Below are 16,089 nucleotides of genomic sequence, written 5' to 3'. Positions count from 1 at the left end.
AGCTGTTCCTGCCACGAAGAGGGAGCCAAGAAGTACTCGGCCGCCCTTTCGAGGGAGCTCCTCAGGCCGAGCCCCTAGGAAAAGAGGAGTGGAAAGAAGAGGAAGGTCTTCTTCCATTAGAGCAACGAAGAAGTCCAAGTGAGATACCAGTCCTCCAAGCACCAGTGGGGGCCAGACTGCTGAAGTTTTCAGAAGCGTGGGCCTCGAGACAAGTAGATTCTTGGTCTCTGGAAGTAATCAAGAAAGGATATCTCATCCCCTTCAGAGACAGACCTCCATTGACGACGACACCGGGGGAGCTGTCAGCGAGGTACAAAGATCCTGAAAAAAAGGGAATCCCTGTTGGGTCTAGTACAGCAAATGTTGGAGAAGGAGGCCATCGAGACAGTGCAGGATCCTCACTCCCGGGGCTTTTGCTATCGCCTTTTCTTAGTGCCAAAAGCTTCGGGAGGGTGGAGGCCTGTGCTGGACGTGAGCGCATTGAACCGCTTCGTGGAGAAGACAAAGTTCTCCATGGAGACTTCCAACTCGGTCCTTGTGGCTCTGCGTCCAGGAGATTGGATGGTCTCCCTCGACCTTCAGGACGCTTACTTTCACGTCCCCCTGCATCCTTCATCGAGAAAATATCTTCGGTTCATGGTGCAGGGAAGGATTTACCAATTCAGGGCTTTCGGCTTCGGCCTCTCGACGGCTCCTCAGGTGTTTATGGCATTGATGAGGAACGTAGCAAGATGGCTACATCTGAAGGGGGTGAGAATATCACTCTACTTGGACAACTGGCTCATAAGAGCGAAGTCAAGACAGCAGTGTTTGGAGGACTTGGAAACAACTCTGGATCTAGTGAAATCTCTAGGATTGCTCGTGAACCTCGAGAAATCCCAGACGATCCCCAGCCAGGACATTGTCTATCTGGGGATTCAGATGGATTCTCGGGGTTTTCGAGCATTTCCATCCCAAGAAAGGATTGCTCGAGGATTGGAGAAGATCTCGGCCTTCCTAGAGAAAGAGCGAAGCTCAGCGAGGGAATGGCTCAGTCTTCTGGGCACCCTTTCGTCGCTAGAGCAGTTCGTTTCTCTAGGGAGGCTGCACATGAGACCTCTGCAGTTCTACATGAGGAGAATGTGGAACAGGAAGACAGGAGAACTGGCAGATTCTTTTCCTCTACAGGAAAACATCAAGAACCACTTGCGATGGTGGTTAGAACCTCTGAGAAAGAACGAGGGAGTGTCCTTGTCTCTGCAGAACCCTCGCTAGTGTTGTTCTCTGACGCCTCGGAAACGGAGGATGGGGAGCAACACTAGGGACGAAGAAGTGTCAGGCATCTGGACAAGAGAACAGATGTCCTGGCACATAAATGCGAAAGAGCTTCTAGTCATTCATTTGGCTCTGAGACATTTCGAAGAGGATGTCAGAGGCGTGGTGGTCCAGGTCAACTCAGACAACACCACGGCTCTGGCATATATCAGAAAGCAGGGGGGGACACACTCTTTCTCCCTTTATGAGTTAGCAAGAGCTCTATTAATCTGGGCGGAGGAACGAAAGACAGTACTCCTAACAAGATTCGTTCAAGGAGGAAGGAATATAAGGGCAGACAGACTGAGCAGAAGTCTGCCAGAAGCTGTGGTCTCTGTGGGGGAAACCTCAAGTAGATCTGTTTGCGACATTCCTCTCCAGAAGGATGGAGAACTTCTGCTCGTTAGGGGAGGATCCCAGAGCCCTAGCAATCGATGCCCTTCTCATGGATTGGTCGGGCATAGATGCATACGCTTTTCCCCTGTTCAACCCCCTAGATGCTGACCCCTTGGCGTGGGTAGGGGGCTTAGGGACCAGCAGCTGTGCCGTGATGCCTGGTGGGTTCCTTTTTTCACTTGTCCTTGGGGCTCAGCTGCTGATCCAACTAAATTAGTCAGAACTTTTCCTTCTTTCTGCAATATTTTCATTCTACTAACATCCTTCTCCTTCATGTAATTTTTTTTCTCCCTTTTTTTCCCCTTTGGATTAATTGTGGAAATTTCCACCTTTGATAAAATTTACTGGACCTGGTAAACAGAAAAGATATCATAGCTGGGACTGGGTTTTATATCTGAAGCTAAATAGTGGGAACTGTGGCAGGACCATCAACTGCCCGATAATGTTCGGACCTGAGTGATATCAGGCGGAACTATTTTGCAGGGCTGGACCACGGATTCCAGGGGGGTCTAGTTTTGCGGGTAGGACTCTCGGCATTCTGTCCGGTTTGCCCATAATGTGATTAGGGTGGGGATGATTGTATTCTGGTAATACTCTCAGTCCTATCAAGCGGGTTTGGCTTACACTTGGGCCACTCTAATCATGTTGTGCCATCCCCTGTGGGGTAGGGTAGGGACGCGGACATTTGGGAGTCGGTTCTCACTTGTGCCATTAGTGGAAGAATAAACTTCATGAAAGGCTGATGATGTCTTTTTAAGGTTTTCAGGTTTATTTATCTTTTTTTTTTTTTTTTTTTTTTTTTTTTTTTTTTTTTTTTTTTTTTTACCAATACTTTGATCTTTATGAATAATACAAATAAAGAATCAAGTACCCCTGGACCCTTTGATGGTAATGAATCGGCACAGTTGATGACTGCAGGAACCTCCACTGGCAACCATCCTCTGGTAAAACTCAAAAAAAACCTTCCAGTGTAATCACACTGAAACCCTATGCTCCAGTACAGAGTAAGGGGAAATTTAGTAAAAATATAGTTACAGAAATAGGAACCCCGGAAATGGTTTGAAAACTCTTATGATAAATATTTGACTTTTAATTTGGAAGACTCTGATTGTGACATTTTTAATGTATATAAAGATATTGTCAGGTGCTGTGGCCGAGAGCCTAAGATTTCTTCTGAGGGGCGAGGAAAGCTGACAGTGGAATCTGCCTCGGCAAAAGAGAGTGAACAGCTAAAAACATTATCTCACCTTGGAGGAGTTAAAGTAGAGTGTGCAGTACAGCTTTTTGGAAAGTTACTCCAAGGGCATGATATATGCACCCCAGCTTGTGACTTACTCTGAGGAAAGGCTGTAGAGGAATTAAGGGATCAAGGGGGTAATAAGAATTGAAAGAATGAAGAAGAAGATAAATGGAGTCCTAGTCCCACTTCCCAATTTAATTGTTACTTTCAATTCCACCCGATTGCCTAGTATAGTGAAAGCAGCCTGGTTACGTTTTAAGGTTAAACAGTATATCCCAAGACCGAGGAGATGTTTTTATTGTCAAGAATTTGGACACATGTTGGGGTCATGCAGACAGAAATTACAAGGCAAGCCTGCTACTTGTGTTAAATGCAGTGAGCCAGAGCATGGCATATGTAATAAGGAGGCCAGATGTGTGCATTGTGGAGAAAATCATCCATCATCTTCACTTAATTGCGATATATACATCATGGAAAAAGAAATTCAGACATTAAGGGTGACCGAACGTATCACATTTGGAGAGGCAAAAGAGAGAGTGTTGAGTCAGTACATTAGACCAGGAATATCTTTTTCCAGATGTTGCTGCCAACCGAAGAAGAAATATCAATGTCACCAAAACTAATGTTATAAAACACCAGTTACGACCTGTACTCGTGCCTCTTTGGAGGCAGCGCCAGTGATTGCTGGCGCTCATGCCTCTTCGGAGGCTGCGCCAGTGACTCCTGGCGCTCCTGCCTCTTCGGAGGCCGCGCCAGTAATTCCTGGCGCCCCTGCCTCTTCGGAGGCAGTGCCAGTAATTCCTGGCGCCCCTGCCTCTTCAGAGGCAGTGCCAGCTGATTCTGGCACTCCCACCTCTTTGGAGGCAGTGCCAGTGGTTTCTGCACTTCTGCTTCTATGGAAGCAGAACCAATGATTTCTGGGACTCCTGCCTCTCTGGAGGCTGTGCCAGGTGTACCTGGCACGTCCACCTCACTGGAGGCTGTACCAGCTTTAAATGGTGCTTCTGATCCTTTGGAGAATGCACCAATGTCCAACCTTCACACCCCTCCTCAGGCAGCATCAGCTTTGTCTGGTGTTCCTGAGACCGATAACCCTCTGAAAAGGAAGGCAGCCATAAATAATCGGTCTCCTTCCAGAAATAAGGAGCAAGTCAGTAAGCTGAAAGCTCTTAAAAGAGGCTCTAATTTAACAGCCTCTAAAGGGAAGTAAATTCATTCATTTTCTACAGTGGAACTGTCAGGGATTAAGAGCTAAATGGGAAGAATTAAGGCTGCTCATATCAGAAGTGTCTCCTGTTTGTATAGCTCTGCAGGAGACATGTTGGTAATAATATGTGCCCCAGCCCACGAGAGTATACATCCTATCACTCCACTTATAATTTGAATATTGGAAGCCATGGTGGTGTCGCTTTGTATGTTCGAAATGACACCCCACAAAATCCCTATCAGTATCCAATCAGCATTGCAAGTGATAGGTGTGCAGATCCATTTGCAAAAGAAAATATACAATATGCTTCTCTTTATCTACCACCTAATGAAGCCTTCCCCATCAATGAATGTTTAAATCTCTTATTCAACAGTTACCACGCCCTTTTGTTATTTTGGGAGATATGAATAGCAGAAATCCTCTTTGGGGTGACATCATCACCAATCAAAGAGGAAGGTGTTTAGGTTCCATCATAGAAGATGAAAATGTTGGGATCCTCAACTCTGGGGAGTCCTACGCATTTTCATGTTCAAACAGGCACATTATCAGCAATTGATTTATCTATATGTAGTGATGACTGTATTATTGACTTTAATTGGAGAACTATAAATGATAGATTTACCAGTGACCATTTTCCGATAGTGGTGAGTGTAGCATCAAGTCCTCCATCTTCAAGGCTACCCAAATGGAACATTGGTAAAGCTGATTGGTCAACATTCCAGGAGCACAGCTCAATAGATGACTCTGCTGATGACTTTCCCTGTGTAGATGACGCTCTTGACTTTTTGAATACAATGATGTTCTCAGCTGGTCTTCAATCTATACCTAGGACTTCGGGCAAATTTGTCCGCCGACCAGTTCCCTGGTGGACACGTAAATGCCAGGAAACTCATAGAAATATGAGATCTGCCTTCACCAGATACCGCAGACAAAAAATGTGAGTATTATCGTGTAGAATTTCGAAAAGCAAGAGCTCATTTTCGCAAGGACATCAAAAAAGCACGAAAAGAATCTTGGACGATATTCATATCTTCACTAAATTCGAAAACTCCTCTGACTCTAGTTTGGAAGAGAGTTAGAAAAATAGCAGGCAAGTTTACTCCTTGTCAACCTCCCGTTTATCAAGGTGAATGGTTGTGAGGTAGCAGACCCCCAGTTAGTGGCAAATGAGTTTGCTAATCATTTTGCTAATGTTGCGAAGAAAAATGATGATAGACCCTATTCAGCTCAAAGACGGATAATAGAACAGGTCGAAATTGATTTTATATCCTTAAGACATGAGCAATACAATGCTCCTTTTACTATTAGAGAATTTGAATCAGCCTTGAATAAATGTAATGAATCAGCTCCTGGACTGGACGATATAACATATTCAATGATTAAGCATACCCCTGAAAATACCAGACTTTTCATATTAAGCCTAATTAACAGAATTTACAGAGAACATATCTTCCCCAAGCTTTGGGAGAAGTTGAAATTACTGCCATTTGTGAAACCTGGAAAAGATCCATTCAAGACAGAAAATTATCGTCCTATCGCATTAACTTCTTGTTTGTGTAAGATCATGGAAAAAATGGTGAACACACGATTGATGTGGTACTTGGAAAGAGGTAAATATCTGTCGCCTGCTCAGTGTGGTTTTCGGAGTATGCACTCCACAACTGATGTATTGGTACGAATGGAATCTTCAATATGTGAAGCTTTTGCCAACAAGCACATCACATCACTGTTTTCTTTGACCTAGAGAAGGCTTATGATACAACATGGAGATATGGCATTTTGAGGGTCCTTTATGAATGTAACCTGAGACGCAATTTGCCCATGTTTATTAAGGCTTTTTTAAAAAATAGGATATTTCAGGTTCAGGTTGGAGCAATAATGTCAGATGTATTCAATCAGGAAGAAGGAGTACCACAAGGAAGTTGTTTTAAGTGTAACCTTGTTTGCCTTGGTAATCAATGGGGTTTCTAAAATAATTCCCCCGATATAACATATACCCTTTTTGTTGATGACCTATCGATTTCCTTTGCAGCATCAAGGATGGCAGTGGCTTGAAAACGCCAGCCCTCTCAGCTCTGCATTGATAATATAATAAAGTGGGCTGAGGTTAATGGTTTAGATTTTCCGCCAGTAAAACTGTAACTGCACTTTTGTCGTATAAGGGGAATCCACCCTGATCCAGATCTATTCATTCATAGGCAGAGAATTCCATGTGTTGGTGAAACAAGGTTTCTTGGCTTGATTTTTGATAGCAAGCTGACCTGGATTCCACATCTGAAATATATTAAGGCAAAATGCTTAAAAGCAATGAATTTGCTGAAAGTCGTGTCTCACACTTCGTGGGGTGCAGACCGAACTCAGATGTTGAGATTATATAAAGCCTTGGTCTTTTCAAAATTAAGTTATGGATGTGAGGTGTACACTTCTGCGAAGCCAAATAAGCCTTAAAATGCTCAACTCAATTCATCATGGAGGAATACGGTTGTGTACTGGAGCATTTAAATCATCTCCCACCGAGAACATGCTTGTAGATGCTGATGAGGTGCCACTGGATCTTCATTACAAGCGTCTGCTGGTTCAGAGTTGGTATAGATTCCAGAGGCTACCTAAGTCTTTAACCAGCATTTGTATGAGAAATGAAAGGCATTGGCAGTTTTATGAAAATCACCCCAAGCAACCTCATCCATTCGCTTTTAGAGTCAATACCATTGTTCGTGAATTAAACATGCCAAGGGTCGAGATTTTACCAGCAAAAATATTTCAGTTATCCCCCCTGGAACTTCCCAGAGGTAAAATTCTGCAGATATTTCAATTTTACCAAAACAGAATTGTCCAGTGAGGCCACGCGGTCAATATTTTTAGAACATTCCTTGCAACATGATGACTCCACTGCAGTTTTCACGGACGGCTCAAAGTCAGATGCTGGCGTCGGCTTTGGTGTAGTCTTCCCTGATGTAGAGAGGAGTGGCAGGTTATCATCTGTTGCATCAATTTTTACAGCAGAGTTATATGGAATTTTAAAGGCTTTAAAGGAAGTTTTAATTCGGAATGAAAGTAATTTTATTATATATTGTGACTCAAGAAGTGTTCTTCAGTCACTGGAATCTTTTAACCCTTTAAACCCTCTGATTTTAGATATATTGGAATGGCTGCTTTTACTAAAAAGAAGAGGAAAAGAAATAAAGTTCTGTTGGGTGCTTTCTCATGTTGGGGTGGCTGGGAATGAGAAAGCTGACCAACTTGCAAAGTCTGCGGTCAGCTCCCCGGGGGAAACCCAGAACCCCACAAGATGCCTACTACCATATCGGGATTTGTATCCTCTAGTCGGTCAGAGAATTAAAAAATGTTGGCAGTCCAGTGGGAGGATATTTTAAACAATCAAAAAATGCGTAGTATCACGTCTTCAGTGTCTCCTTGGTCATATCCATATATGCCAAGGAGACAAGAAACAATGTTGTGCAGATTGAGGATTGGACATACAAGACTCACCCCATGGGTTCTTGATGTCTCGTGAAAATCCTCCGTTTTGCGAGAACTGTACTGTGCCCTTGACTGTGAGACATTTGCTGGTTGAATGTCCCAGACTTGGGAATTTGAGACATAGTTTCATGTCTTGGGGTCGTGACAGAGTAGGTAATTTTTATCCTAGCTACAATTCTTGGAAAGGATTGTAATATAGAGCAGTTATATATTTTTATGAGGGAGGCTGGCCTCCCCTTACCAATTTAAATTATACATAGATTGTCTATGTAAGAACTTTTATATATGAACAAAAATTTTTTATATAATATATTTATAGATTTTTTTTTATATGAAATTTATCAAAAATTTAGTTTTTTTATATTTAATTTATTTCGGTGTCAATTACCCAGATGTTGTGACGCCAGATATAATACACAATCAATCAATCAATCAATCCCCTGTTCAAGATACTGGGGGAAGTGATAGAAAGTTCATGTCCTCGGAAGGAACGAGGATGACACTAATCGCTCCCTTTTGGCCCGCTCGAGAATGGTTCACAGAGGTACTGGAATGGACGGTGGACTTCCCCAGATCTCTTCCCGAAAGGACAGATCTGCTCAGACAACCCCACTTTGAGAGGTATCACAAAAACATCCACGCTCTCGCCCTGACTGCCTTTCGACTATCAAAAGATTGGTCAGAGCGAGAGGCTTTTCTCGCAAAGCTGCAAAAGCAATTGCAAGAGCATGAAGATCCTCTACCATGCGGATCTACCAATCGAAGATGGTGTAAGGCGAAGAAGCTGTCCTCCTCCGATACCTCTGTGACCGAAATTGCCGATTTCCTTCTATATCTGAGAGAGGAATCTCAATTGGCAGTATCTACGATAAAGGGGTATAGAAGCATGTTATCTGCTGTGTTCAGGAACAGGGGCCTGAACATAGAGGATAACAAAGACCTTCATGACTTGATACGATCATTTGAAACATCAAAATCGAAGACTTCACTTACCCCTAGCTGGAACCTGGACGTGGTTCTTAAATACCTCACATCAGAGAAGTTTGAGCCTCCTAATCAAGCATCCTTCAGAGACATTACGAGGAAATGTATTTTTCTAATGGCTCTCGCTACGGCCAAAAGAGTTGGTGAATTGCAGGCTCTAGACTTGAGAGTGGGCTTTAGAGGAGACTCTGCAGTGGTATCTTTCCGGCCTTTATTTTTAGCAAAGAATGAAAATCCTTCGAGACCTTGGCCCAGGAGTTTTGAAGTTAAAGGACTTTCTCAACTTGTGGGAAAGGAACTTGAGAGATCATTATGTCCGGTTAGAGCCTTAAAATTTTACCTGCAGAGGAAGAAACAGCTGCAAGGTTGCAATCAAAGTCTCTGGTGTGCGGTTAAGGACCCTAAGAGACCGATGTCAAAAAATGCCTTAGCCTTTTTCGTTAGAAACGTGATTACTGAGGCACACATGAAATGCAAAAGTGAATCCTTTGCAGCATTGAGAGTAAAAGCGCACGAGGTACGTGCAGTTGCTACATCGATATCTTTCAACAAGAACATGTCTATTAAAAACATCTTAGCAGCTACGTACTGGAGGTGCAACTCGGTGTTTGCCTCCCATTATTTAAAAGATGTAAGGGTAACATACGAGAGATGCTTCTCTCTGGGTCCGTATGTATCAGCGGATACAGTGCTGGGTGAAGGAAATAAGACTGGTCCTTAATTTTTCTTTAATTTTGTTTAATTTTGATTTTAAAATAAATTGGTGTTGAATTTTAAGGTTGTTTGAAAGGTGGTTGGGGATAACTCCTTTCAATCTTAGTACTAATCCACAGTTAGGATCGGGTGATCGGGATCGGTGTTGTTCTCCTTTGTTATGCCATTAGGCATAGGTGTATTGTCATTTAAGTGGATAAGACCCCATTGACAAAGGCCATCAGGTTCTGTCGAGTAAGTGGATAAGACCCCATTGACAGTCCTCACAAGAGCTCTTAGCCATAGGTCACATCCTCGCTGAGGCTCTTGAGGCGAAGCAGACTTCTAAGAAGTAGCTATGAAATCTTCCGCCAAAACAGGTAGGAACCAGGGTATTTTTATTTTTTATTACCTACAACGTATGTTGTTTACCTGTCTAATCAGTAATTAGCTGTCTCTTACCCTCCGCCAAAGGGGCCAATCAGCTAAGTATATATCTGACAGGGAAGTTGAATGTATGAAAATGATATTGTTATTGTACAATAAAGTTTCATACATACTTACCTGGCAGATATATACTTAGCTATAGACTCTGTCGTCCCCGACAGAAATTCAAATTTCGCGGCACACGCTACAGGTAGGTCAGGTGATCTACCGGCCTGCCGCTGGGTGGCAGGAATAGGAACCATTACCGTTCTAGAACCAGATTTTCTCTTCCACCTGTCTCCTGAGGGGAGGCTGGGTGGGCCATTTAATTGTATATATCTGCCAGGTAAGTATGTATGAAACTTTATTGTACAATAACAATATCATTTTTCCTTATGTCCACGTGGTAACTTCCGAAATAACTGCGCAATTTCATGTAGAATACAACTAAAAACAACCTATGGTTGTAGCTTTTATCAGTTTTGAAATATTTTCATATAAATAACAATAAATAGAAAAAATTCGTCCTTCGGTCAACTTTAACTCGACCGAAATGGTAAAAAACTGCAATTGTAAGCTACAACACTTACAGTCTAGTAATATTCAATCAATTAGCTTCATTTTGCAACAAACAGGAAGTCTCTAGCACAATATTTCGATTTATGGTGAATTTTTTAAAACAGCTTTTTTTATGTCCACGTTACGAATTCATGCATCATTTTGTAATAATATTCTCTCTGTGTTGCCTTGATCGTTTTACAATGTGTTATATACCAAAATGATTGCAAATTAGTGCACAATACAATGAAAAAAAATGAACTCTTTAGCTTTAATTGTTTTGCTTACAGCGCGATTTGTATACAATTATATATAAAAAAAATTTTGCGCTGTCATATATCCCAATATTTATACGTATATGATAATGATATATTTTCATTTCTGATGGTTGCATACTAAACTTCAGGCAATGACAAAAAAGGAGCCAAAAATGACATCTTAATCTTGAAAACTAAGCGTGCTGTGAATTTTTGAAAAAAAACATTTTTTATGCTTCGGTGCTCACTCACGAATGCCGCCGGCATATGGGAGATGATTTTTAAAATACCGCTTCGGCGTTTAAGGGTTAATATTTGCATCATTTCATAGGTCATTATGTCCTCAAGGTAACTAATTTTCTACCTCATAATTTGTGCATTTGCTACCACATGATGGTCCTTCTCAACTTTTCCCCATCTGTTACTCCTGCACATAACAGATATTGAAAATCCATTGTTTATATTACTCAGTCCTTGGCATCCTAGTGGCACTATCAGTTATCCAGAATACAGTCTTGGCCTTACCCCTTGAAAGCATGGAGAGCAATTATGTCAGAAAAATTAGTATATGTGGAAGTAGCTGTTAGACCAGTAGGATAGCCCAGAAAGTCATGTAGATAGGTCTTAGTTGAAGACCCAGATCAGAAGGGATTGCAGAAAGTGCACATGAGTCAAGAAAACTTATTTTACTTCACATTGGAGCTTTGATTTTTCTTAGGCTCACGAATATGAGGCTACAGGACCTGAAACTACTAGAGCCAAGGCAGGGACAACTCCAGCAGAAGCCTCTGTGCAGCCTTGCACATCACATCGTCTACGTAAGTAGCTTTTGTGTCTAAACATTCTCATCTTTGGTACTAGTCAACACGAGATTGTCATTTATATTTTATCAGTAGTTATAGGATGTAATAATTGAATCATGAATTCAAGCTTAGGTACATTTTCTTTATAGTGATAATGAAGTCTTATCTTATTAATCCTCAATAAATAGCTTGTTTTTATGGTACCAAAAATCTGTCATTGCACAGGAACTTGATTTTATAAAAGAAGGCCTTCAGTTTCCATAGCTTTATGGTTGCTATTACAGCAAATGAGTGCTGTAAATATAAGTATCTCCAAATAAAATTGCAGTGCATAAAAATGGATTTTTTTACCATTATATGGTAGTTCACATTGTTTGATGTGAACTATCATGGAACTGAGTAATTTGTAATAACTAGCTACTTGGGAACTCTATCACTATTTCTCCATTAGTTTCAATTTCATTAATTACCTTAAATTGATAACAATATTCCTTTACATTTGAATCAGTTTTTTTATTCCTTCTGTAGTAGGTTGGTCTGAGGAGGGGTTGGAGTGAAAAATATATAGAGCAATTATTAACCCATGTATTCACATGGCTCATTTTCAGGTATTAACTATTAACATTCCTTTCAAATCCTATCATCATTGCCTGGTACAATCATTTTCCTACATTTTCCTTAAAAGTGATAAAAAAATTATTGCTTACAGGTATTGTTAGCTTCCATAAGTATTCTGGCTTATTTTTTTATTTTTTATATACATTTTACCTTTTCTTGCTTGCCTTGTTCTTTTCAGCTTAATTTGTAGGTGGGTTTGTGCTCTTGACAAGCCTTTAGAGAAGAATAAGAAAAAAGCAGGCCGCTAGAAAGTAAGAAATTAATTAGCAAGGCGAAAAATAAGTGGTATATTACCATAATATACTGTACAGCATTGGTATTACATTGATATTAATTTCCTTTGACTCAAGGTCTGATTGGGAGTCGGCATTAAGAAAGTCTGCTTATTAATTGTTGTTTTTAGCCAGATATCACTCACACATTCTGCTGCCTGTAGTTAGCATGTTTGATATTTGCTTATTTTCCTCCAGTATAAATGTATCAGTTAGAAGCTTGTGCAGTTACACTGCCTCCATGCACCATAATATTACATATTTGCCATGTGTGGTTCTACCTTGTATGCATTTTCACATAAGTGACTTACCAAACAATTACATTAGCTGTACGCTTTCTACCTGGCAGTCGAAAATTCAAATTCCTGGCGGCAGTGGCGGTGCTGCCCTCGTTTATGTAGGTGACTCAATTCCCGCTCACTTTTGGGAATACCCGGTACTGCTGAGCTAAACTCTTCAATTCGTTTTCTGCCCGCTACGGGATAACACCGGTGGTTTGTTGTTGCAGTCGACTTTTGTGGCCATTGTGGATTTTTTCTTTTTGGTGATGTACAATTTTTTGGTTGGTTTTTTTGCTTCATCAGTTAGCTGCCTAGTTATAAGCAAGTTATTATGAAGATGTCTGATGCTAGTTCTTCATTAGTTAGGTTTTGCAGCAGTGGCTGCAAAACAAGATTAGCTAAACTATGTTACAATCCACACTCCAAATGTGTTAAATGTAGGGATCAGTGCTGTAGCAAGGAGTTAACTTGTGATGAGTGCCGCAGTTTAGATGAACAAGGTTGGAAGACTTTTCAAGCTCATTTGGTTAAAATGGACAAAGATAGGAAAAGGAAAGCAGCTCTTAGAGCGGGTAGTAAAACTAGAGTAGAGACAACTCCCGTGCCTTTAGAGGCAAACTAACCGTCACTATCTCCTCTTTTATCTAATATTTCACCTATTGATAGTCCTCCAATTTCAGTACCAATTAGTACTCCAGACCAGGTATCCAATGTTTCCGATCCCAACACCATTTCCATGTTAGAATCCAAGATGGACAAGAAGTTTGAGTTCAAACGGATTTAGGAATGTCATTTCATCCATTTGTAGAGAAGTCAAGTGAAAAGGCCAGTGTTAGGCCAAGTGTCAGTGTCGTGTCCGAGGAGGCGGCTGTCCATTCTCCGTTCTCCTAGACGAAGGTCCCTGTCCCACTCCCCAGCTCCCGGGAGAAGACATACCGGAGGTCGAAGGGAGACTGGGGGAGTTTGCCCACGGTCAGTCGCCGACTCCGTCAACGTAGTCGACTCACGAGTGCCCAGGAAACGCCGCTGGAAAGGTGTAGATATCAGTAACGCGCAGTTGTCGTCCGACTTGGAAGTGCAGTCCCCTGTGTTGAGGCGAAAAGTGTGGAGTGATTTAGTGTCGCATCCTTTGAAGAGACATGTCCAGCGTGCGAGAGGGATGTCGCTGCCTGTTAAGAAATCCAAGGAGGACTGGAGTCCACAACCTTCCTGCAGTTTTGCTCCGGACCAGATTTTCCAGGAAGATCGTCAGTCCTCTTCGGATAGCGTAGCTTCGGACGCAGTTAGACACTCATGTGCGTTACAGCGCTCGCGCGCCTGCGAGACTGACTCTCCTCGTTGTGTATCGATTGGAGTTTCGACTCGTTCGCCTCATTCATCTCGAGCTGTTTTGGCTCGTTCGCCTCATACGTCTTGTGTTGTTTCTACTCCCAGTCCTCCGTTTTCGAAGAAGAGCCATACGACAACCATGACTTCGTCTTCGCCCAAGGACGATTCGAAGGCCAAACCCTTGCTAGAGGATTCCGCTTTGGGCCCCTTTAAACATCAACTTCAAGAATTGATGGTCTTTTTGAAGAAGACAAAAGAGTCAGGCGGAAGAGGAAGACAGGGTATCGGCTGTCCTGTCAGAAGAGGAAACTCAAGACCAGGATTCGAAGCCCTCTTCTGCTTGTTCTACTTTGTTAAGATTTCTTTTACAGACTTATCCGGACTTTTTTTGAACCAGCTCCGCCTTCTTCACCTCCGTCGATGTTTGTGAAGGATAGGAGATCAGCGCCTTTGGGGTTACTGAAACCAGTTTTTTGTCAGTCCTCGAAGAAAGCACTGAAGGAAGTAGAAGAGTGGCGTGCTAAGAAGAGGGAGTCAGGCAAGACTCCGTTCGCCTTCCCTCCGTCGAAGCTGCAGAATAAAACCTACAGATTTTATGCGGCAGGAGAAGTTCCTTCTTTGGGAGTTTCTGCCTCCTCCCAAAGAGACTTCTCCGGCCTTGTGGACTCTCACAGAAGAGCAGCGTTCTCGGCTGCGAAAGTGTTGTTCTCTTCACCCGAGTTAGATCACCTGGTGAAGAACTTATACAAGGTGATCAAAGTCTTCAGTTTTCTGGATTGAACAATTGCAGCGTTAGCCAGGAAAATTGAAGATTGCCAGTCTCTGGATGAGGATTTTTCTCCAGACTAGCTCAATGTGTTGTCCTTTGTGGACAGGGCAGTGAGAGATGGTTAGGGGAATTGGGCGCCCTATTCACTATGGGAGTACTCAAGAAGAGAGAACGGTGGTTCTCCTTCACATCTCGAGGAGTAACCACGGACCAAAAATCGGCTTTGTTGTTCTCACCTGTTTCCAGAAGAAACCATCAAGCATGTACTGTCAGACCTTGAGAAAAAGTCCACCAATGATCTTCTGTTTCAGTCAGCGAGAAGACCTAAGGAACCTCCAGCGACAGGAACCAAAGCTTCCCCTCTACAAAAGCATACCTTTCGAGGAGGTAAGTCGAGGTGGCAGCAGAGACCATGAACTAACCTACAAACCACCTCCAAGTCTACCAAGAATACTTCCATGTCCCCATCCATCAGAACTCCAGGAAGTTCCTGAGATTTGTTTTCAAGAAGCGAGTCTTCCAGTTCAGAGCCCTCTGCTTCGGTCTGTCAACAGCCCCTCAAGTATTCTCGCTCCTCTGGGAAAGTGGCTGGATTTGATGGGGATCAACATAGCTTTTTGCTTAGGCATCTGGCTCCTGAGAGCCAGATCCAGTTGTCAGTGTGTGAAGGACTTGGAGAAGACGCTTACTTTGACACTGCAATTGGGTATCATAATAAAACACGGAGAAGTCCCAATTGATTCCACCTCAGAGGATTCTCTATTTAGGGATGATACTAAACAATAGCTTTTCGGGTTTTTCTCTCCCTGAAGAGGATAGAATCTTGCTTGTCGACAGTCCAGCAATTTCTGGTTCACCCGCCCTGCTCAGCTCTCAAATGGATGAGCTTACTCGTGACCCTTGATTCAGTGGAGAGTTTTGTCAGGTTAGGACGCCTACACATGAGGCAGCTTCAGTTCTTCCTGAAAGCGAGTTGGTCTCAGAAGACACAATCGGACTCACTAGTTTTTCCCCTGACGGAAGAGATAAAGGTGGATCTTCGTTGGTGGCATTCGAGAGAAATATTACAAGAAAGAATTTCCCCAGTCGTGTCGAACCCCGACCTGCAGTTCTTCTAGATGCCTCAGACAGTGGATGGGGAGCCCTCCTAGGAGACAAGAGAGTATCAGGTCTGTGGACAGAATGAGAAAAGACCTTGCACATCAATGGGAAGGAATTGAAGGCCATCCTCTTAGGGCTGCAAGCGTTCAACCATTTAGTCACTGGAAGAAACATAGTGGTCTACTCGGACAATTACACAGTGTTGTCATATGTACGGAAGCAGGGAGGGACCCACTCGTTCTCTCTCAACAAGATAGCTGAAGATCTCCTCACCTGGACGAACGAGAAGAGGATCACCCTTTTTCCAAGATTCGTGCAAGAGAGAATGAACGTGATTGCAGACGAACTGAGTTGGGTAAATCAGGTGTTACCAACAGAATGG

General features: G+C 42.6%; 2 protein-coding genes across 5 annotated transcripts in view; one reads left to right on the top strand and one right to left on the bottom strand.

Moving 5' to 3' along the window:
- LOC135220048 (uncharacterized) overlaps positions 1-13,292 on the top strand; it is a 68,474-nt gene extending 55,182 nt beyond the window's left edge. The window contains exons 4-5 of the mRNA XM_064257377.1: positions 11,253-11,352; positions 13,189-13,292. Coding sequence (XP_064113447.1) covers positions 11,253-11,352; positions 13,189-13,292 — 204 coding nt within the window. The remainder of the gene's footprint in view (positions 1-11,252; positions 11,353-13,188) is intronic.
- LOC135219579 (uncharacterized) overlaps positions 1-16,089 on the bottom strand; it is a 331,388-nt gene that overhangs the window by 156,126 nt on the left and 159,173 nt on the right. The gene's annotated exons all lie outside the window — the stretch shown is intronic.

This window comes from Macrobrachium nipponense, chromosome 1 (assembly GCF_015104395.2).
Source record: "Macrobrachium nipponense isolate FS-2020 chromosome 1, ASM1510439v2, whole genome shotgun sequence".
Classification (NCBI taxonomy): Eukaryota; Metazoa; Arthropoda; class Malacostraca; order Decapoda; family Palaemonidae; genus Macrobrachium; species Macrobrachium nipponense.
This window is presented reverse-complemented; position numbering and strand designations above follow the sequence as displayed.